This window comes from Thermobia domestica, chromosome 3 (assembly GCF_964235325.1).
Source record: "Thermobia domestica chromosome 3, izTheDome1.hap1.1, whole genome shotgun sequence".
Lineage (NCBI taxonomy): Eukaryota > Metazoa > Arthropoda > Insecta > Zygentoma > Lepismatidae > Thermobia > Thermobia domestica.
Genome location: NC_137456.1, coordinates 351,929,960 through 351,955,212, shown reverse-complemented (window position 1 = coordinate 351,955,212; position 25,253 = coordinate 351,929,960). Strand labels below are relative to the sequence as shown.

Genomic DNA, 25,253 nt, shown 5'->3' with positions numbered 1-25,253 from the left:
GTTATATCTTCTGCCTTTCTTCTCTGAGTTTTACTTAGTTACAACATTGATATAGGATTCGGACATTCCGGTGCAAGTGTATATTTCTATATTACTAATTTGAATGTTATTTTTTGCTATAATTTCTTCCTCACTTTAACCATCTATCATTTAATCATACTTTAATATTTCTTTTCTATGTTCAATTCTTATTTCCTTGAAATCAAGTTGACTTTACACTATATCCAATTAATAGTTTTAGGACATTCTTCACATTTTCTGTAAAGCTATTCCGTATTGTATTTATTTACTTAAATATATACAAGGAGAGGCTGGAAGGTTCATGAAATCACCAAGAAGAAATTTACCTGGAAGAACCATATTAATACACTATTCCCTCCTTGAATTATGAAAGAGCCTGATAAAACAAGAGGTAGGGTCTATATGACAAGACTTTACCACTAACCGCCTTACGCCCAAGTCAAGGAGTCAATCAAGAATGATGAAATGGCATGAATGAAATTCTTAATTTTACGTCCCCACGTTTATACCTCTTGGATAAAGTATACAAGTACCAGAAGTGAGCACTCTACCAATGAGGCACCGTGTTTTCAAGTCAAGAAGCCGATTTTATCACTGATGAGAATGAAATAAATGCCTTTTTAAAAATCTTATGTACCGAAAATATTACTCTTAATCGAGAAGAGACGTATTGCTAGAGGTAAGCAGATCTCTCCATCATTGAACTCTCTTGCTTTACGTCTAGGAATGAACTTTTACTAATGAAATAAAATGGATAAGATTCTTAATTTTACGTCAATTATACTCAGTACACTAGTTGATTAAGTTGAAAGTGACGTCAATTCAATTGAATCGAACGCAAATCGACTAAGTGTAAACGCCCCATAAAGAAGATGATTACTCAAAATGAACGTTGATAAATTAATTGGTGAAATAGAAAGTGGGAGGAAATAAGTTTTGGACAACTTAGCAGTATTTTATCAGATGATACCAAAGCAGTTGTTAAATACAATATATGCATGTCAAACTGATTTCATGTGTATTAAATGTAGAAATAAATGGCTTCTGTTTAGCTCTAAAAATACGAGCTCGTAAAGTTTTAATTATCATAGCAAAAGAATCAGAATATGGAGATTGTTGTGATTTGTAGTTGTAGGCCCCTCTCTATGTAGCAGGATTGTTTTCTTTAAAACAAAATGTTTAAAACAAATTACTAAAACCTGTTTTAAACAATTGATTTTGTTTAAAACAAATTTTGTATTCGTTTTAAACATTTTGTTTTAAACACGTGTATTTTTTGACTTGATTAAAACATATGTTTATTGTTATTTTATTTTTGTAAAAAAAAATCTCCAGAGAAAGAAAATTGACAAAAGTGCTTCCCATTCAGAAGACTATTTTCTTCCCATGTGAATGTTTTGATTTCTTGTGGCTACAGTAGGCCTGATCTACAATTTATTTTCTCTCTTTTTTCCCCTTATTTTAAAAGTATATTGTATTGTTTAAATGATTCTCAGTTAACTTGCGAGAAACTGTCGTAGTCGAAAGTTGAACTACTTGTAGAACTGATATTAAAAAATAAATAAAATAATTATCATGGAAACAAATCTTTGTGTTGTATTCAGAAAACAAACAAAAGGTTATTTGCTAAATTGCAGTTCTGAAATCAAAATATAGCAGGAATTCGTTGATACAGTACTTGTTGGTTCTTAGTCTCCGTAAACTTGAAATCGTTTAATATGAGTTTTACGGACATCATTTGGAGCAAATTTATTAAAGTAACTCAAACTCCATCAGATAAGAAAACGATCATACGAGCTCGTTGCAAAACGTGTAAGAAAGAAATGGTTGGTTTAGTTCAAAGAATGAAGAATCATTATAAAAAAAAAAAAAAAAAAAAAAAAAAAAAAACTGGAAGACCCCCAAAAAATGGTAAAAGTGTTGACCTCAAAAATTGCTTCTGATGATTCTAACGTTAGTAAGAATTAATTTTGTATCAACGAAATCTTTTTCATTATATTATGAAAATTTTATTTCGTCTCTCTTCCCCACCTGTTCTAAATTTTCTTTAAAATTTTACACTCTGACATAGCTTGTATGAAGGGACCAGGCGAGAAAGCTCAAGGTATGGCAGTCGTCCACGTAACTAACCATTAAAGCGTGATACTTATTGTAACATCAGTGCCGAACGTCAGTGTCAGGGACAATTTGATCTCAATTTGTAGATCTGTCTGTATGTGTGCGCCACGCTACAGGGCGCAATTTTCGGTCTTTTAACATTAAATTTTGAGGGTAGGGGCACGAGACGTCGGAGCTTGCTGTATCTAGGATCCGACGTAAAATTTCAAAATTAGTGGTTCGGATCCCACTTTAAACAAAAAGCCCTGTCTCAAATAGCCTTACTACTGATGCAAGACTGTAATGAAACTAAACAAACTAATTTTATACGTTTCGAACAAACTTTGGTTGCAGGATAAATTTGGCTCCAACTCAGTTTCCATAAAATATTTTTAGATATGGGGCGTTCAGAGCACAAGGGATCCAAGTCCATTTTCAGAAAGGTTCACTTTTGCTCAGAAAAAGTAGTATCTTCGTAGTCAAGGGTACGAAATAAATGAAACAAAAATCCGTGAAAGGGTGTGGACTAGAATTTCATAGGACAAACGCTAGAAAAGGGCGTTGATGAAATGGGGGAGAGGGGCTAATTTCCCCTCCTTGCTCATAAATTTGAGATATTAACATTATATTGTTTACGCTTAGCATAGGAATGACTAACAAGTCAAGCTCCGAATGTCATAGTCAATGATTGATAATTACGTTAAATAAATGCAAGGTGTGGTCAAAAGAATAAACCGACGGAAAGTATATTTTCACAACCACGAATCGGAGATGAAAGAAAGAAAAACTACATGACAAGATGAAATCTATAATTTTATATAATTGCCACTAGAGAGGGGCGTTCGTTTATAGGTTGCCTTTAGATTTTGGGGACAGTAATGCAGATTTAGAAATATTTTGGTGAGCAAAGTCCAACATAAAAAATTTGAAGTACTTACTCCTTACAAGTACGGATTTTGATCAGTTATAATCCATTTCCATTGGCCGTAAGGAGCTATAGACCTATATTGCTCTCTTGTATATTTTTTGGTCCAAGGATTCCAAAGGTGGCTCTACTTTCGAGTTTCGGGCCTGCTTAAAATTCTGGAAATTGGGCCTAAGCAACTTTCCAGTTTTTATCATCTGTATGTTCTCCGTATTTATTCGATGTAAGGACCTCAAGCTTGTTCTGTTAGACTTTGCTTATCAAAACGTTTCTAAAACTGTTTTAATGTCCCCAAAATCTGAAATCCAGAGTGGGAATGGGGGCGGTTGCCCTCCTGTCCCACTGACGCCCTGTCGTCTAGCGGCTATCATATGAAACCATCCAACGCCCTTTCGCATGGTTTTAGTTACATTTGTTTTGGACACTTGACTGTGAAGATATTACGTTTTAAAATAGAATTCATTTGCTGAGCAAAACTAAATTTTATTGAAAATGGATTTGGATCCATCGTGCTCTGAACAACCCAAATATTACCTTTCTTCAGTAAGTTATTGACTCAAAAAAACAGCGAATTACATAGGCTTGCAGAAAATATTCTAAAGTTAGCACAACATGAAGTGTGCTTCAAACATTTTTTCCGAAAATTTATTATTTTAAAATAATTTTATTAGCATCAGTGTTCTGAAATAGTAATCAAATTTTGCAATTAAAAACTCACCCGCTTCCACGAAATGCGAGGTTAGTCCCTAAAGGCATAACTAGAAAACTTTCAGAAGCAGTAACTCCGAAATGACTTGCTTTAGGGCTAAAATAACCGTATTTCTGGTAAAATTCTAGCCTTAAAACATGTAATATGACCCCCTTTGCATTTGAAATTTCAAATACCAATTAAAGATGTCCGCCATTATGATTGATAGCTCCATCTGATGTGTCAGACCATGTCCAAGTTTCATCATTCTCCCTCAACCCGTTCTCAATACACAAGAATGGTGAGGACTTTTGTTTTGCCATGTATATTGATGGATTATGTGAAATCTCTATAGTAGGTAGATTTTAAAATCTACCTAAAAAGCTTATTACAACCAAGAAAGTACTTATGAGAGTCACCGGCAAGAGGGTGTAATGAAAGGGGGTCGTGATATGAAATAAGTTGAAAATTACTAATCTACACTGAAATATTCTGTACCCAACACAATATATATAGTCTTAACGAGAATAAAATAAATGAAAAGATTTGTTGCAAAAGCAAAAAAAAAAAAAAAAAAAAAAAGTCTTAATAAATATGTTATTACATGATTTTGAAATATGTTGAAAGTCATGTTTTAAACTGTTCAAAACGTTTAAAACATTTTTTTCGTGTGTGTTTTAAAACATGTTTAAAACATTTTGAACATCTTTTTCATGTTTTAAACATATGTTTTGTTCTTTTTCTTTAAAAAAATGTATTTTTCCCAACCCTGCTATGTAGTCACCACAGAAATTTACACATCTCTCAGAGCGTCCCTTCACTTTACGAATACCGTCATTGTAGAAGTCTGCACATTGTGCTTTAAATTACTCTTCCACCTCATGAATGACGTCATCTGTGTTGTCAAAATAGCGACCATACAACATACGAGGGGGGACCCAAAAAAACGGGAAATTCGTCGTAACTTCTTTATTTCTCAATATTTTTACACCAAATTTTCATCACCTTCAAAGTATTGTCCATGGACCGCAACACATTTCTGCAAACGATCCTTCCATTGTTCAAAACAGTTTTAAAAATCACTTATCGGGATCTTCTTTATGACTTCCAGTGATTTTTGTTTTACCTCCTCCACAGTGGCAAAACCTCCTCCACTGGCTTGATTGCTGCTTTGATTCGGGGTCATAGCCATAGCACCACGATTCATCATCAGTAATCACCTTGGCAAAAAAGTCAGGGTCCTCTTTGAGCTGATTTTGAAGTTCAACACATGCCTCAAGTCGACGCTCCTTTTGCTCGTCTGTGAGAAGGCGAGGGACAAATTTGGCTGCAACCCTTCTCATGTGCAAATCTTCTGATAAAATCCTCTGAATTGAACTCCACGATATTTCAGACATCTCACTGAGTTAGTTAATGGTTCGGCGACGGTCTTCACGAACAAGGGCATTGATTTTCTCGACGTTTTCGTCAGTTCTTGCCGTTGAGGGGCGTTCTGAAAGGGGTTGGTCTTCAATTGACAGTTCTCCATTTTTGAAACGTGCAAACCACTCGTATTCTCTGGTTTTACTTAGGACAGCATCCCCATAAGCAGTCTTCAGCATTGCAGTAGTTTCCGCGGCCGATTTCTCCAACAGGAAACCAAATTTCACAGCAGCCTCGATAATCTGCCATCACGTTTTCGCCGAACTGGAAAAAGTTGGTTTACTAAACAAACTCTCAAGAGCGAACCGATGCACTCACAGCGACACAACTTCGCACACTGACGCAGGTGACGTCATCGTAACGGACAATTGGTACAACAATGGGTTTCCCCACTCTCCCTCCCCACTGCAGCACAATTCCCGTTTTTTTTGGTCCCCCCTCGTATTTTTCACTCGAGGAAACAAAAAAGTCACTGGGTCCGAGGTCGGGAGAATAAGCCAAATTCTGCAATACCTGGAAGCCACATGACCTTGCTTTGTCGACTGCAACTTGAGATGAATGATCTGGTGCATTATCAGCTAGGAGAAGAACACCTTTCCAGGGTATACCATGGCGTTTCGTTTTCAGAGCATTGCGCAATTTGTCCAGGAGATGGTTATAGTACTTCGTAGTGACGATCTATCCTTTTGCAGGTTAGTATGTGAGGATTACCCCACGAGAATTCCAAAAGACAGACAGCATGACCTTTCCCCCTGACTTTTGCACCTTTACCTTTTTGGGAGGGGGAATCGGCATGCTTCCACTGCATGCTCATGGTTTTGTTCTCCGGATCATATTCATAAGGCCTATCCACGTTTCACCCATGGTTACTAGATGCCCGGAAATATTCTTGTTATTCTCTTCTAACAGCATCAACATCTGTTGGGAAAGGTTACGCTGTGCTTGCTTCTGAAAAGGTGTCAGCAATCGAGGAACCCAGATCGCAGATACCTTAGACATGTGAAGTTCGTCATGAATAACTTTCCACACACTACCATAACTGAGACCAGTCTCATTCATAATCGTTTGGATGGTTACACGTCTGCCTTCGAGGATAAAACACCCCACTTTCACAGTGGCCGCATCGTCTGTCAGAGATAGTGTTCCAGATTTTGGGTTGTCTGCGGCGTTTCTTTCAGACATAATGTTCCGGGGGACACAGTATTCCGGGGGCCACTGCTAGTACTATTCTATTTATTATTATATTATGAAGGTATTATTTTGGTCTTTTCCGGAGGGCACTGTCAGAGCTCCGGGATGAGCAGTGCCCCAAAAAACATGTCTGGAAGAAACACTGGTCGTCTGTGAGACATATGACTAATTTGAAATTTCTTTTATCACTTTACAATGTTGTCATAAGATGGACAATCAACGCCATACACAGCCTTCATGTCGTCATGAATTTGTCTGTGTTTATTACTCTTCAAATGCAGGAACTTTATCACACTGCGAGCCTTAATCTTATTCATCTTGCACTTGGGTCACTTTTGGCATATCCTGTAAATATAATAATCATTAGAAGCTAATTTCCTTAAGAGTCTTCATCCCGGCGAAATTAAAATACCACTAATTTTACAGTAATTATGTGATATCTTCTAATAGATAAAAGGTAATTGAAATGTGGAACAAGAGCGCCCTAGACAATATTATTTTGCGTGAGGTACCGTTATCACAAGTCACCTAACGGCTTTCCGTTTTCAGCTGTGTAGAAACGCGAAAATAAATTCCGATTTTCAAAATGGCTCGAAATCGAAAGCAGATAAGTGAATCGTGATAACGGTTTCTCATATCAAATAATATTGTCTAGGGCGCTCTTGTTCCATATTTCGATTATCTTTTATCTATTTGAAGATATCACATAATTACTGTAAAATTAGCGGTATTCTAATTTCGCCGGGATGAAGACTCTTAACATCATGTACGTAAGAACCAAACATAACACTTACAAAATTTCATCATCATATCTTAATAACTTCCTGGTGATAATTAAAACTTTACAATACCTCCTCGTATTAATACATTATCTTATTAATTGTATAAAGCAAATACAGAGTCCACCACACTTCTCTTCAAGAAAGAGTAACAAATGATTCAAAACAAAATCGATCCCTTTCCAACTATCGACAAAATCATTTCTCTATCAATAAATCCAGCACAACTATTACGAATTGGTGCGTAGCCATTAGAATTCCTGCAACACCACAATGTCTCACGTTTTGAATTATATTTCAATATTCAGTTTTTGTTGTATTTATATATTCTTACAATGAAGTAAGTCATTTTGTATAAATCATATAGAATCGCCTAATAATAATAATGAGACGGTAATAATTTTAGTTGGAATTAGCTACGTTCGTAACAGTATTATGGCAACTAGTACACATAGTTATGTGCTCTAGTGGCGAATTTCAGAACTAAAGGAATTGAATGGAACAGACAGAAGTCCTAAGCGGCAGGGTCTGCACCTGAAAAATAAAATTTCATTTATAGTTAAAAAAAAGAAAGAAGTTTTTGTGTTTTATTCTGTGTTTGCTTTATAAATACGAAGATATAAATAATTAGTGATGATAAATCTGAATAAAAAAGGCAATTATATCGTGTAATATGGTCGAATTACAACTACCGGCAAAATTAAAGAAATTAAAGCAGTGTGATTACGGAGAAGCTTGGTTGTTAATTCGAGATGTAGTACAAGCAAAGTTATGTCAGTCGAAATATGTATGTGTACCTTATATAGAAGAGGCCAACCTGTATGATGTTTTGTCTGTGTTCGTGAAGACTATAAATGTAGGATTTTATATTATCTTAAATTTAGATCTTCGTTTTAGTTTTTGTTTATTTAATACTGTACGTATAAGGCCTTAGCTATTGCATTATTTAACGTCAGACATCCGTTGGTGGATATAGTATACAACAGTTCCTCATCATTTCCCGAAAACTCACGAAGTTCAGTCTTTTATGGATTATTCATTAATGATCTAGGAACTTGAAAATGGGGTAACAAAGCGACTTTCATTTACTTATCGACTGATACGAAAATAAAAAAGACCGAACCTGTATTCACCTTTGTTGTTCTTCTTACGTGTTGTTTTTCTTCACGACTGCTGATGTTCAAATGTCTGAGGCGTACGGAGTAGTACCATGTCAAGCGTGATTGCGTAGCGGTGTTTGCAGACAGAAAGGAAGGTTTGGGGGTCATTCCGTAGAGGTTTTTGTGAAGACCTGTACGTACCCGTTACTTTATGTGCGCCTCACTATGTGTGTGTGTGGGAAGGGACTTGAACGCATATTGCACGTCTCGTGCTCGTGGATAGTTCTTACTGTTGCATTACGTACAAACGTTTTTGGTATTTCATGTAGAAGTTGTAATAGCACACATAAGAAACGCAGATCACGGTGTACTCATACTGCATATTCCAGTGTGAGTACAACATGATCTGGGTTTCTTCTGTGTTCTATTACCACTTGTATCCTCGTCGCCATAAGTGCCTTTACATCGCAGTGACGGGTATGTGACCGTGCAGTACTCCAAGGAAGGGATGGTTCTATAAGAATTTGTGATTAATTTTGAAGAGTTTTTATTTTGACTAGGGAATTAACATAGGTATAGGGAGTAAAGACACAGATTTGAAGCATCAGTGCACGAAAAGATTCGTATTCTCAGTTTTTCTATTTATTGTTTTATAACCTTTTAGAGCCTTCGGTTGCCTCTTATCTTCTTTCATGTTTTGTAGCTTTCTTTTCCGATAAAATGCTCACTTGGTTTTATATTGTTGCTCATTATTATTACATGAAAAACAAAGTATTATTAAAAAGTGAAAGCACACATCATTATAAATTAAAAAATAAAACAAAAACGAAACGACTTAGGATAGAAATGAAAATCTTGACTAATGACAAATGAACTAATAGATATTAACAAAGTGAGCATTAAGCAGTGGACAGCGATTTGAGCCATTAGGAACTTAAGTTAAAATTTCCCTCAGAAATGATTTTTAAAAAATCCATTTGCACCGCCCGTCTTTTCTTAGTATTCGCTCCACTTCCTGGGCGAATGGACAAGAAAAGCCTACTTGCTTGCATGGGGGCCCGAAGAATTTTTAGGGGGGTCATCTCCCTGGTTGGTATATTACGTTTGGTTTTCTCAAGAAAATCTTAAGAAATTATACATATACATTATACTTGTTGTAAGCCAGGTGGGGCCCGGCCCCCTCGTCCCCTTTTGGGCGCCCATACTTGCTTTAACTTTGATAATGTGAATTTCATTTACGGTGATCTTTCTCAACCCTTAACTGTGGTCATTGAACCAAAGTACACTATGCGAAGACACTGTTTAAGACTAGATGGAGGAGCACCCTTGGAGACATTTCTTTCTACTGTAAAAATGCCACCCAATCCATAAACAATACTTGCGGTTGAATCCCTTTCGTTTGTTGATCCATTCGGATTTTAAAGACATATTTGGCAATGATATTCTCTAGCAAGGTGTCGGAAGGATTGTTGAGGGAGGAATGAAGTGTCCGTTATATTTCTATTTTGTGCATATGGTGGGATTGTGGAAAGAATTGTCTTTAGCCCTACGGTCATAGTGCTTAATACAACATCTATTGGAAAGCTAAATTTACCTTCATTTTATCTCATATTCGTAATATATCCCTTTTCCCTTTTTAAAAGATCTACCCTGTGCCGTGGAAATTTTCCTCAAACTAGCATCTCTTGTGAGTGTGGCATTGGCATCAATTGATGTTCGAGTCCATTTCATTTGTGAAGGGGTGTTTTACAGCCAATCACGCGAAGATTCGACTTTATTGTCCTTTGATGTATTTTATCTGTATCTCAGTCTGCACAATATTTATTTGAAGCTATATGAGGAAAATTTTTCATCATAACATTTTTTAAATAAATATTTACATTTAAAACAAACTTCATTTTTCTAATTTGGCTCCCTGTTCATCTGGCGCCTCCTGCAAACGCGTAGTTCGCATGATTCAAGATCCGGCCCTGCAAATTTACACATTGGCATCCAAGTAGAAGAGGAGAATATAGTGTCAATAAACAACAATTATAAATGCACGAAATCAACGGTTAATATCAAATATAGAACCATTAACAGAATTAACTCGGTAACTAGTTTTCCCCATTCATTTTCTTTCCTTTATTTTCAGGACTACATCATCACTGAATTTCTCCACTGGAGATTATCTTTCATTTAGCAGCATCCAACTGGACCTTAGCCTTGTAAATAGTGCTCTCAAACGGGTCGGGTTGTCGGGTCAGCTCGGTTCAGGTTGTCGGGTCGGGTTAATCGGGTCAGCTCGGGTCGGGCCAGTCGAGTTATAGAGTCGGGTCACTCGGGTCAGTTCACTTTGGTCAACTGAGTTCAGGTTAAACTTAAACTCGGTTGGAGTCGAAAGCTGCTGTTTTTCACTAGCGGCCTAATTAAAAATAGCAATTTTCAATTGATTTTATAGAAACCATAAATATATTTTGAACACTTGCAGCTAGTGCTTTTATAATAGATGCTTATTTTTGTACTTGTGTGTACTTTAATTTTTAAATGTGGAAGATTGATTTTACCAATCGACTGTAATATTAATATCTACGCCAATATGGAGTCTGGATTTAGAACAAAACTAGAAGTTGTTTAAGCAAGCCAAAAGAAAGATTGGATATGGACGACGAAGCCCAAGCAGGGCCGTGGTGGCTCAGTGCTAGAGAATTCATCTCTGGTGCGTTGTGTCCATGGTTCGATCCCAGCTTGTGCTAAGTGGGCTTTGTGGTAGAGAAACGCCGTGTAGTGGGTTTTCTCGGTGTTCTCCTGTTTCTTCTCACTTTCTTCATTCCACCATTTCATTCAGTTCTCATGGTCACCACCTCCCTTAGCCTCGGTGAAGAATCGAGAGACCTTAAATTGAATATTTCATTTCATTTCACCAAGCCCAAGAAAATCGATAAAAGAACGAGATAAAGGTTGGATATGCAAGACGAAGTGCATAGTTATCTTTCTCTTGGCCTTGTTTTGGTGATCATCAAGTAGCGATGAGCGTATTTTCTTGCTTTCCGTATAGTATGAAAGACCATAATCAAAATCATACTTGATCTTCATTTGTACCGATGAGGCTAGCATTCTTGGCTCTTGTATAGCATGAAAAACCACCAAGACTACGAAATGCAGGACCAAGATTTGACTGTGCAAGACAAAGAATAAGACGGAGTATTGGTGACCAAGACCCAGGGTGCGAATTGTTTGAATTTCATTTGTTGGGCTATAAGTGATGAAATAAAATTAGTACTTTATAATTAATTATCATACTGTATTTTTAAATTTTAAATTACAAAATTCATATTATGTATCTTCTTATTTGCAACTATATATACTGTAAAATACGTTTTAATTACCGGGAAAGAAAAAATCAAAGTGGCGCGGGTCCCGGAGTCTTAAGAACCTATTTTGGAATGAAAGTTGAAGGGTTAGAAAAATCACAGGTGTTCTTCCGTTTAATCAACCCTTATCATTGTAGTTAAACGATTTCCTTTTGTCTCCGCCAAGAAACTCTTGCTACTGCCTTCCGAGAAGACCCCCTGCCTTCCGAGCAGGTGAAAACACTGACCTTGAAGAAAAATTTCGTCACATAGAACTAAAGAAAGAAAAAAAACTAATTTCTCCCACATCGGACATTGGTATCAGTTATAAATAGAAATAACCAAACCTCAAAAGTGCCAAATATTCCCTAAGATGCATATACATATGGATGCGCACGAGTCGAGACACACTTTGTAAAATTCGAGACGAGTCGAGACAGCTCGTAAAAATCTCGACTCGACTCGAATGTCTCGAAAATCTTTCTATAATTTTTAATATTATTTTGAAGAAAGTACTCATTCAGAAACACTCGGCATGAGAATTTCGGAAACTGCAGGACTTGTCAGGTGTTCGAGGAGTGCTGTGGTGAGTGCCTTCAACAAGTGGCGAAACCAAGGGGAAACGACGTCCAAACGTCGAGGTGTTGGGCGCCCTCCGCCTCATCACATATGTCGGACATTGTAGGCTGAGCAGACTGGTAAAACAGGACAGGCAGCGAACTCCGTCGGAACTAACATCAGAGTTTAATGCTGGGCCAAGTACAAGTGTGTCTGAACTAATGTTGTAAAATTTCCGGAAATTTTGAACTTGTAGGTAAAAATCATTTTTTCGATTTCTTTCCGAAAAAATTGGAAACATTGAAAAAATAAAAAAATGTTTGTATTAGGTTAATTTTACTAGTAATGATATCCTTTTTTTTTCAAACGCGTGAAAAATATAAGTTCAAAAATTTCAATATTGCGAATATTAAAATATAGCATTCGAAAATAAAACTATCCCAATTATTATCTGTATTAAAATACTGCGTATATGTTTGTCCCCACAGAAAAGTTTATATGTTTGTCTGCAGTCCTTTCGACAATGAGATATTGAACCCACAAACGCTAGAAACGTGCCGTTTTCATTGGTCGATTCCAAATTTTGTGTAAATTGTTCAGTTCTAATGAATATTTAAAAAACATGGCCATTAGTTCTTTATTAAATTTTTAGGGGTACACTGGAAGCACTGATTTTTTGAAAAATAAAGCTTCATACTCTACAAGTTATATATTCCAACATTACATAGTTGTATATAAGGGTTGTATATCTCTCAGGTGTTTGTTTCATGATAATGGCCAAATGATAAGAAAACGAAGAATAACTATTTCTCCAGTCTAAGATGAATCTTCGTTGCTTCGAGACTTTTTTTAATGAACTCCGTATATAACTGACGTGTGTATATATAACTCCGTATATAACTAATGCATGCAAAAAGAAAGAAAACAATAGTCATATATGAATTAGAAATTCCAACCACAAGTCGGCTCAAATCTTGCAAACGGTGCGAGATATTGAAAAAAATAGTCGAAAAAATTTCCCCTTTATGATAAGGAGATTCATGCTCATATGTGAATGATGCGCTGTGTAGAGAGCGCAGGTTCAGCTACTTGAAAATTAATAGTCTGCACTTATTTCTGTTATGTCCTTTATTCGTAGATGTACATTAATTACAGAAGTTACAGTTACAGTTACCTATAGTTACATGCATTAATTACAGTCACATACAAGTCTACCAATATGAAGTGTCCTGTTGCAACAAATAGGTCCCTGGAATAAAACTGAGTTCTCAATATGCTCTTTGTTTGGTGAAGTTTTGTTAATTTTAACCAAATTACTTCTTAAGAGAAAGAGCAATAGGCAAATTTTACTAATACTCATGAACTAAAACATATAATTACTATTATTTAATATTTTAACATATACACTTATATAAACGTTGTACAAAATCCTGTATGTAAACAACTAATGCTTTCTAGTGTGACCAGTTTAGAATTATTACAATTAAAATGAAAGTGACTATGCTTCTAACTTAATAACTGTTGAATCATCAGAGCGACCTCGATAAAATTTTCAACATAGATGAGGTTCGGGATGGTTTTTATCATTTCACTTTGAAGGTCCAGCTCGAGGAAAAGGGAGAGGGGAAAATGACATATTAGTGTCGAATCCACAATTTTCGGAGTCTCTGTAATGAACAATGACACTTTCGATGCTATTTAAATCAAAATTATCCCCACAATTTGGAGGAGAGTGCAGATATATAAAATATATTGAAAATGACCGATATTAGTGTCGAATCGATAGTTTTCGGGGTCGCTAAGATGAACAGTGACACTTCCGGCCGTTTAAATCCAAATTCAGCCCCGCAACTTGGCGGAAAGGAGAATATATATATATATATATATATATATATGCCAATTTTTCTGTCGGTACGCAACGGTATGGCATACTGGCACATTTTAATGGTAGCGGAATATTTCCTTTTCTGTCTTAAAAATGAGTTGACAAGAAACTTTAAAAAATACCAAATAGTAAATGTATAGGTTTTTGTTTTCGTTTTCCTTTTTCTTTCAGGAGAAAGAGGTGCGAATCTTTGTTCCTTCTTGAAGCCAGTTGATAATATTCAGGGATCTTTCCCTCGTTGGTACGTCTTCGACCTTCCCTTTGTTCATTCCTTTTTCGCACAGTAATATAAAGGCTCTGAACCGATCAGATTTTTTTCTGAAAAGACTGATGTCTCCCAACAAATTTGTCTGTCGCTAATTCAATGGCCATTAGAGATGGAAAGTTGAGGGTTGAATTCCTGAGATAAATAAAGCAATAAGGCAAAAGTGGACGGTGAGAAAGTCAGACTCTCTCTCTTTCACAAATGGGCATTCAGTAAATGGAAATGTGCATTCAAGATGCAGCATTCAATTATGTATAAAGCCGGCCCACGAGTGTTTTGTTTTGGCCACGGGTGCAGTCCAAACTACCCTTACCCAGTGGTGCCCAACCCCCCTTATGTCTATGACGCACCCCCCCTAATTGTCTATCCGTAGGTGTTTTTCCATGAAAAAAATCTTCTTTTCGATTAATTTTACCCCCTCATCAAACATATTTATATAGATTTTAACCTCCCCCCCAAATATTTCAATGACGCAGTTTGCGTCATAGCCCCCCCTTGTGGGCACCCCTGCCTTACCTCCTACCAATTTTACAATTTAGGATTTAGCTTCGTACGGGATGTGTAGTCTACCGAAGGACCACACAGATGTTATCGAAACTATTGTGCTATTGTTTCTTTGTATGTTTTGGCAGAAACTTCTTTGGATATCGAAGCCCGCTCACTTTTGTTACTTGCGGACACATTAAGAAAAGCAATTTAGTAAACCAAGCTTTCTGTCTAAAATCTTTCTTTTCGCATTGAGAAGCAACTTCAACTCGTCGCGCTCTCAAGTTTGTGCTCAATTACAGGTGGAAAAGATTGAAGTTTCGACCACAGCGGCTCAAGAGATCCTGTGAATCTGAACATTTTGCAAGTGGCTTCGGTTTCGGGAACACTAAAACGTCATGGGATGAATTTTCAGCAATGAAGTATCTTTCATTTAGTTGGTCGTGTGATTTGTTGCGTGGTGTGACAGACAAGAAAGCTGTAAATATTTTCGAATTATGAAAATTTTAATTGAATCTTAAACGTAGGGACAAATGTGTAGTGTGTAGAGGAACGTTGAGTAGTTATCTCCAGATGTGACAAAAAATATAGTCGCTTCTTTAAAATTGCCAAGGACCATGTGAGTACATTTCTTATCCTATGAACCATGTTTAAAAATATTATGCTGTATTTTCGTAATCTACGTTGCTATCTGCAATAGGCTATACGAGGGTTGCTATATATATTTCTGGCCTAGGCAACACTAAGTGTTGCCAGGTGCAATCTGACATTTCCATTGGAAAGTTTGACATTTTGTAGCATAAATGTACTCAGAACTTTTTGACTTACGACAATTTTTTTTTCTTTTACAGGTACTTGAAGAAATCAACTTGGCAAAAAAATGGAATTAACTCGTGAACATTTTCGTGCGATCATTTTTCACAACTTTCGACGTGGATTATCACGACAAGAGTGCATCGATGAACTTAAATCTTTGTATGGCGACGAAGCACCATCCTATAGCACTGTGAAAAACTGGTACAACGAATTCAATCGTGGCCGACGCTCGCTCAAAGACGAATTCCGTGAAGGTCGTCCAAAAACAGCCGTTGTGCCAGAAAACATCGATGCCGTACGTGAACTGATAATGCAAGACCGTCATGTGACTTACCGTGAGATAGAGGCATGCCTAGGCATTTCTTCCACCAGCATACATTCGATATTGCATGAACACCTGGCCGTAAAAAAGGTTTGTTCTCGTTGGATCCCGCACAATTTGACAATCGCTCAAAAGAAAGCTCGTGTGGATTGGTGTAAAGAAATGCTGAAAAAATACGATCGCGGTGCTTCAAAAGACGTTTATAAGATCGTCACAGGTGACGAATCATGGATCTATGCGTATGAGCCCGAAACAAAACAGCAATCGACCGTGTGGGTCTTCCAAGACGAGCCAAATCCAACGAAAGTTGTTCGTGGAAGAAGCACTTCGAAGCAAATGGTCGCCTGTTTCTTCGGCATAACTGGTCATGTGGCGACTGTTCCGCTTGAGCAACGTAGGACGGTCAATTCTGAGTGGTACACCACCATTTGTTTGCCTGAAGTCTTCGGAGAAATTCGAAAAATGAACAAGAGAAGACGAATCATTGTGCACCATGACAATGCGAGCTCTCACACATCGGCTCAAACCAGCGCATTTTTGACCGGCCAAAACGTCGAAGTGATGGGTCATCCGCCGTACAGCCCTGACTTGGCACCCAATGACTTCTTTTTATTCCCACACATCAAGAAAAAAATGCGTGGTCAACGATTTTCGTCGCCAGAAAATGCTGTTGAAGCATTCAAAAACCATGTTTTGGAGGTGTCTCAATCGGAGTGGAAAAAGTGCTTCGAAAATTGGTTTGAGCGCATGCAAAAGTGTATAAATCTTGATGGAGAATATTTTGAAAAACAATAAAACCATTTTCGTTGATAAATATTCGTATTTTCATTATTAGGCCAGAAATATATATAGCAGCCCTCGTATATGCCTTCCATCTCAATTCAGGCAGAGCATGTACCATCACCATCTTAGATATTGCTGAAACTTTTTATAGCAACTAGACATGTTTTTAAGAAACTCATATTTTTTTGTTTTGTCGAAAAAAATTCCCGCCAAGTAATGGGCCATCAAAAACGAGGAGTACAACTTATGAATTGTAGAAGACGTGGAAAATGGTCAACTTCAGAGCCCCACCATCCAGCTACGGAGACAGATAGTTATAATTCTTGTGGTATGTACATATGTATATAAACCTATGTACATAAATTATGTATGTACATGCGTATCTTTTTGTACATAAATTAACAAATGAAAGTCAGTTTATCTGAAAAGTCAAAGTTTGCGAATTTTTTTCGAGCATTTTCTCTTCGAATTTTAAAATTCTGTTTTCACAGTTGGTAAGACCTAGTAACCCGCTTTCCGAAATAAAAATTGTATCGCTTCTGTGTGCAACCGTTTTTGTTGCAAAAAAATTCGAGAAATTGTAAAATTTTCAAAAATCGCCATTTTTGGGCGCCATTTTCTCGAAAACAACATCTTTTAAAATTCTGTAATTTTATCAGATGGTTCAACTTTACATGAATAATAAACACCAAATACCATTCTCGATCAATGCTTCATGAATTAACTGCAGCCTTTTGAATTTAGCGAACGTTCGTTAACTTTGATGTCATAGTTAGCAACACTGGAAACAATAAAAGTGCAACGATTTAATGATGTTCGTGGTTCACATTAATTAAATGAAGAATAAAAGGTTTTCTTGATTGTTTTTTTTTTTCATTATTTTGATCAAGAAGGCTCTCAAATAGTAAAATGGGCCTCCCCCTACTCCTCCGTTTTTTTTAAACCGAAATAATCTGAGGTGGAAATTATGATTACGAAACACACAAATTTTAAGTTTACTTAATATGGCCATTTAATAAATTCTGATGAACTATAAAAAGCCTGAACTATTACCTCAGTGATGATTTGGAATGCTCCAGTCCAAGTCTTAAGTGCGATTGAAAAAGGACAAAAAGTTTTTAAAAAAAATCGGAACATTTTCTTACGCGTTCCGTCAAAGAAATTTACAGACTTTTTAAACAGAACACTTCCGGCATACGAATGGGTCACTCGGAGTTTTATAGTATTCGACTAAAATGGGTCAGTCTGCAACCTGCGAGGGAAGTATGTGTGTGTATATTGTGCAAATTTTAAGTTGGCTGCTACTGCGTTGCAACAAATCAAAGGTGCAACCTGTATTGAAGCTGTCATGAGTGACCTATTTTCTTTAGTAGTATGATCCGTAGAAAATGACAATTGTCTTCTTCAAGAATGTGGTGAATGTTCTGGAGTGGAAGGAATAAGTGTGGAGTCTTTAATTATTGATCCTGATGAAAATGAAAGTTTACGTATGTCATACGGGAAAACAATGATCTCGTTAAAAAACTGCGCCACTTTCTGTTTTCTTATCGTACATTGCTGGTTTAACTGTAAGAATTGTAATTCATGACTACATCAAGAAAATCCAAAGAGAATTAATTGCTACCGAAAAGCATCGTATAAAATTTCAAGATACAAATTCTGTTTTACTTCATGCGACTTCGTTGAAAACTAGACTGTTATTCTGTAAAGTGAAATTCAGAGTTATCACCGGAATATGGAACAACTGACTGTTGTAATAAACGACGACAAAACACACGATTCGGCTCATGTACTCATAGTCATAGACAAGATTCTAAATATACTCGAAGGAAAGCGAAAATATAGGTTATAGAAAAAGGTTCGAATACGAGAAAATAAGTGTCTACAATTTCCCAAACCGTGTCAGTGATTTCTGATGGTGTTGCATCCCACTTTAAAAATCGCTTTCAGATGTTCGAGATGCAGACAGGTCCGATAAAGCAGTGGTTTTGCTAACCAGCCATGGTAGGATCTCTGCGACGGTTTGGGGGGGGGGGGTGTAAAGAATGGGGCAACGCAGCATAACCTTAGGCAAAAACAGATACACAGTATTAAAACCGCAGAAGATTTCGTGAGTATAGTGCAAGTACTAACTCCGGGTATTACTCTTGTTTTGTTGCCTGGAACTGAATTCGACAACTTCCGGAAGAAAGAAAAAAAAAGGCAAGAATGGGAAAGTATGCGACCGGTAACTGGTATTCAACGAAGTCACCTTTGGCTTTCGGAAAACTGCGAATTTTTTTTATGGCAGTAACGGGTCACCATAAACTAACTTCATGCTTCCCCCAAAATCGAGCTGCTGCAATTCAAAGTGTAGATTTAAGAAGTCTGCAAAAAGGAACTTTTGTTACATACATATGAGCAAAGGCGCCGATTTCTCTGTAAATTTGGGGGGAAATTCAGATGCAGGGGGTATATATATGAGGATTTTATGACAAATTGCATTCAAATTATATCAAATATTGTATATTCATAAATACAATAGGGGGCGACATCAGATTTGCCCCCCCCCCCCACCAGGATCGGCGCCCTTGCATATACGTATAATAATCAGTGGTGCCTAGGAGAATTATGAATAAATCATGAATTACGCAAAGTTGAAGTGCTGTTTATGCTTCCACATGGACTTTCAGCAGGGTACAGGTTTCCAGAAGAGCATAAGAGAAGTGAAAATAAGTGTTTTTTTTGATTATCGACAATGTGCTACGCAGGGGCGGTTACAGGACGGACTTCAGGGGCGGAGGTATAATACTGCTACTTAGAGCTACTTTTAAGAGCTACAAACTCTGGGATGGGTTTTATTTATATATAAATAAGAAAGTTTCTTCTTCTGGGAGGGCCATCGCCTCCCTGGATCCACCTCTGGACGAGTTGTGAGTGTACCAACACCCTTTGGAGCATCTGCAGGGTTACATGCTATTAGCAAAGACGACACCAAGCAAGCAAATAATTGGTCCATGTGGAAAAGAAAATCAGTGAAATTTTATTTCCGAAGACCATTTTAAGTAAGTGAACTTAAAATTTGTGTGTTTCGTAATCGTAATTTCCATCTAAGATTACTTCGTTTTTAAAAAAACGGAGGAGAAGGGGGAGGCTCATTTTACTATTTCAGAGAGCCTTTTTGATCAAAATGAAAAAAAAAAAAACAATCAAGAAAACCTTTTATTCTTCATTTAATGAATGTGAACCACAAACATCACAAAATCATTGCATTTTTATTGTTTCCAGTGTTGCTAACTGTGACATCAAAGTTAACGAAACTTCGCTAATTTCAAAAGGCTGTTTCAATTTTCTTTTACTTTAGAATTTTTGGTGGCGATTGATCAGCGATGACACATGTTCTATTATCTTCAGATATTTGAAAACTCGGATGTTTCGATACTTGAACTATCAAATTTTTAGCAATAATAATAATAATAATAATAATAATAATAATAATAATAATAATAAACTAAGATGAAGATTAAAAGTCAGGAGCTTAATATCACTCAGGGCATAACATTACAACCAGAAACGTGATATTTGGCAAGAATATTATGGTTTTGTTTAGTGTTGCCCACGAGAAGAGGAATTTCTCATCTCGTTTGTGAAACAAAACAAAGAAAATTGAGACGAGAATTAACATTTTACATTCGAGACGGGACAAGGCTAACTCAAATTATCGTCTCGCTTTCGAGATGAGAATTGAGACGAGACAAAAAATATCGTAAACATTTCTCTTTTATCTCGATTCTCGAAATAGTATATATCCATTCTTTAGCTAACAATTGCTTTCTAGATTGAATCTTATACGCTATTTTGTTACTTTGTATTTCGAACTCATTGAATTTATTATGATCTGTGTAGGTATTTTTGTAGCAAAGCTTTTATAATTACTTCTGCATATCCTAAAAGTTAGTGCCTTACTGTTCAGTGATATTCAGTGTTTTTTATTGTAGTTATTTCCCTTAAAAAGTAGAGTAGAATACTTTCTACATGAAATTATAGTGTAGACACGAATTCGAATTAGGAAACACGAATTGCAATAATTTTACATATACAATATCTACACACAATTTCATTCGCTTCGACCCCTCCTTCCTGCACTTCTACGATAATACTTACTTTTCTCGGACGAGGCCTTGGTCCCAACACTGCTTCTCCACACAAACTAAAAATAAACATTTGCTTACTTTTTGCGTAATGTCCCTACAAGTGTCGTTGCAATTCTCCATGTCCTTTAGGCACTTGTGACGTATACTTACTAGTTCTTTTGCTAATTCGTAATCAAAGGTTTGGAAGGGTTTGATCCCCCACCCAACTGTTTTTTAAGGAAAATACGAAACACATATTCTCTCATTTAACGTATACAATATCTGTGCACAATTACATTCACTTAAGTCCACTTTTTCTTGCCTTTAGGGCGTCAACTTTCACAATTTTTGGTGGGGGCTTTTGCACTCTACAACAGTTTTTCCGCAGGAAATCAAAAAAGAAACAAATATTATTCGAGTCTAGAATATCAGTGCACAATTTCGTTTGCTTCGGTCCCTTTTTTATTTTTGGGGTGTCAAATTTCAAACTTTTGGGTGTTTTTCCCCTAAAACCGATTTTTCCGCAGAAAATAAAAAGCACGTATTCCTTTATTTTTCAGTGTTATCCCTACACAAAGTTTCGTTGCAACTCTTCATGTACTTTAGGCACTTCTGGTATACTGTTATTAACACTCTTGATCTGCTGATCTTTGCGTTTAATGTTCCACGATTATGCCTGTTAGGTTAAGGGAGACCATGATTAAAACAAGCGAATTTTGGTGGACGAATTAGTGGAAGGAGAAAATAGGAGGAAATTGGAGTGTTCCGGGAAAATCCACGAGCACGATGTTGTCCACCTCAAGCTTACTTGCCTTGGAACGAACCAAGTATCCCACCATCCGATCGGGATCGGTGGGTCAGTGGGTCAAGTGCGTCGAGTTTTCTGAGTGGGTCGTGGGTCAATAGCAAGTGATCCACTGCGACTCACAGTCCACCATGACCCACTCTGATCTATCAACCCACTCTACTTATTGCACTGTAGACAGTATCTTCTGAACAGTATATTCTTTCGCCCTCGACCCTAACCATAGGAACTAAACACAAGGTTTCTGATTTTTTTGCAGTTTGCGATTGTCCAAACCTTCTGGTGTATGTTTGTGTATTATAGTAATAGAAGAAGATTGCCACTTTGTTGGAATTAAAGAAGAACAAAATTAAAGAAGCAGCTAAGGTTAAATTAATATCATGGCAGTCAAGGTGGAACAAAACGAGCCCTGCGGGGCTTCTAACCCGTTTATTCTACCACCACCATTACTACTACTACTCTTACTACTACTATTACTACTATTACTACTATTACTACTACTACTACTAGTACTACTCTTACTACTACTACTACTACTGACTATACTATGGATTCGTGTATCAAAACTGCACGCGTAATGTAAGTAAATCACTTTTTGAGTATTATTCATTTTATTTTAATGAAAAAGTGTTATGAAAATTTAAAAAATAAAATATAAAAATAAAAAAATATTTGGCCTGGATTTGAACCTTCACCAAAAGCAATTACAATAAGTAGCCCATTGCGCTAGTACACTCGATCACGAAGGCCGACATTAGCAGCGTCTGGATTTCTGCTATATTAATGCTACATGGCGAGAAACGGATATTTAACCACAACCGCGTATTTAGCTCCTATGAGTAGAGTCGAGCGTGATTTAAAAATATCCTTCTGAACACTGGTGAATTTATCTACGTTTTACTTTCAACGCCTCCATTACCCTTCCTTTTTCATTTGTTTCTGTTTACTTACCACAGATGAGTATCTCTAAGTGAAAAAACAACTGTAGTCATTGTTTGAATATTGATATTTGTAATTGCAATAATAGCAATAGCATTTATACTAGTACTTGGCTTTCAAGACACACAGACTGAAACTTTTCAGAGGAGCTAAACACTGAAAAATAAATTTTTGAATCACTATAATATATATACTATATATAAAAAAATGGATGCCTATAACTATGTGTGCCTGATCATCACGGCCAAATTGCAAAGTCAAATGAAATGAGTTTTGATATATAGTTAGGCCTTAATCCAAAGTGGGATGTTATCATATCACTTTCGTTATAATAATATCTTAAAGGGCAGTGGAGATTCCAATTTTTGCGAAACAAATTGAGTATCTGATAAGCTGTTAAAATTAGACCTGAAATTCAGTATATTAACTCTTTATTGAAAATGAACAGAACGTCACATAGCATCTTTTAAAATTCTTCTTTATGATAGGAGTGGCACTTTCTATGTATGCAAAATTGATAGTGGGTTGATTTGTAAAAATAACTCAATTCAAACTCTGATTAGTTAGAATTTAACAACATGATTTTATTACAAGTATAAACTCTTTAGTTAGTAAAGAAGAGGCCGTGGATCATGTGTCAGAGTTGATGACGATTCGTTTGGTGGGTGGTGAGTCGATGGGTGGTGGGTCAGAGTGGGTCACGGTTGGTGGTGGGTCGTGGTAGGTCATGGCGGGTCGTAGGTCACGATGGGTGGTGGGTCGAGTTGTTCATTGACCCAAGTCATCACTGCCTCAGATAGTTCAGTGCTTGCGGTCCCATGTTCGATTCCCGGTGGGTGATGCTTTAAAATTGTATGTGCTCGCTGTATCTGTGTTTGTGTCCCTGTCGTTCAAGGTTACTAAACTAACTGTAAAACAAGTATTACTAAGTATAGTAGAGACGAGTTACGGAGATACTTTCGGTGCATCATAAAATAAAATGGTCTGTGGCATCAGATACCAGTTAAGAGATCAAATTACTCTTAAAACCAGATTCTCCTTCATGTTCCTGAGTGTTTATATGTCTATTTCTGTTTTCTAATTTAAATTCAAAGTCTCTATAGTATTTCATCATGACTATTTTATCATGACCGAAATCAGTGTGTTTCATCGTTATGGTAAACGTGTGCAATTTGCTACATACACAAATGTTTTTTGACTCTTACTTAGTAAAGATGTCTTAGCGTAGTGGCGTGAGCATTTGCTTCGTAATGCAGGGGCCTTGGGTTCGATTCCCCGTGCTTTAAGTTGTTTTTACCAAACTAAAATATACATACTTCTGATGTGTAATAAAATGAAAAATACTCAATTTCTTTCGGTCTTAAAAGTTAGAGTTGAAACTGCTTTCTTCGCAGAGGAAATACCGTACTAGCAATATGACATCACATGTCTGTCTGCAACCTTGATTCCGACTGTAGGAGAACGTAACGTGGTTAGCAAAGAATTCATGAATACATAATACATGCTTAGGGCCAAGTATGGGTCATAAATGTGTCTGAAACGATGTAGTTTCTTAGCAATTATTCCGAACGTCTTCCACTATTACTCCTACTGCTAGAAATAATATATTCGTTTGCCATTTCCAACACGTTCCAGATATCCGTTCAACCAAAATTTGTAAATAGAAACTATTCTTCCTTATATTGGTATGTATATTTTGTTAAAATATCAATATAACGCATACATAATCCAAAGTCTTTTACCCAAAGAAAGCGTGTTATTATGTATGGTGGTGAAGACAAATCCTACTTAATTTCTGTTTAGGCATCCAAAGTTTTGATATTAATATTGTCCAGGAGCTGACACCTTCTTTCTCCCTTCTCGCTTACTTTCGGAAACTAATCGCTCTTATCCTTTCTCTATCATTATTTCTTATTCTGTCTTTTTCTTTTTCTTTCAACTTCAGTACGCTTATTTACATTGCAATAGGACGTAGTATTGAGGTCTTAAATTTTCAGTAATAATAATAATAATAATAATAATAATAATAATAATAATAACGTTTTATTATTATTATTATTATTATTAATAATAATGGTATTAAATTGTTTAAAGATGCCCTAAAGTTAGGCAAAACTTACAGGTAAGTCGGGATTTCGGGAGGGTGTCTGGACCTCCAGGACACACCTCTTGAACTACCAAAATTTTAAACCAAAGTGTTCCACTGAAGTTTCATGTAGAAAGTATTCTACTGTACGTTTTGTGGAAGATAACTATAATAAAAATACCTGAATATCACTGAACAGTAAGACATATAATAAACTAACTTTTGGGATATGGAGAAGTAATTATAAAAGCTTTGCTACAAAAATACCTATACAGACCATAATAAATTCAATGAGCTCCGAAATATAAAGTAACAGAATAGCGTATAAGATTCAGTTTACAAAGCAATTGTTACCTAAAGAATGGACATACACTATTTCGAGAATCGAGATAAAAAGAGAAATGTTTACGATACTTTTCGTCTCCCATCAATTCTCATCTCCAAAGCGAGACAATAATTTGAGTTAGCCTTGTCTCGTCTTGAATGTAACATGTTAACTCTCGTCTCAATTTTGTTTATATTGTTTCACAAACGAGATGAGAAATTCCTCTTCTCGTGAGCAACACTAAACAAAACCAAAATATTCTTGCCAAATGTTACATTTCTGGTTGTAATGTTATGCCCTGTGTGATAATAAGCTC

At 36.4% G+C, this 25,253-nt stretch overlaps 1 protein-coding gene across 2 annotated transcripts in view; it reads left to right on the top strand.

Annotated features, from left to right (window-relative positions):
* The first annotated feature begins 7,725 nt into the window (after positions 1-7,725).
* LOC145682086 (uncharacterized) overlaps positions 7,726-25,253 on the top strand; it is a 62,908-nt gene continuing 45,380 nt past the window's right edge. For both annotated transcript variants that reach the window (XM_081753682.1, XM_081753681.1), the window contains exon 1: positions 7,726-7,979. In XM_081753682.1, the coding sequence (XP_081609808.1) occupies positions 7,797-7,979 (183 nt within the window). In that variant the 5' untranslated portion in view covers positions 7,726-7,796. The remainder of the gene's footprint in view (positions 7,980-25,253) is intronic.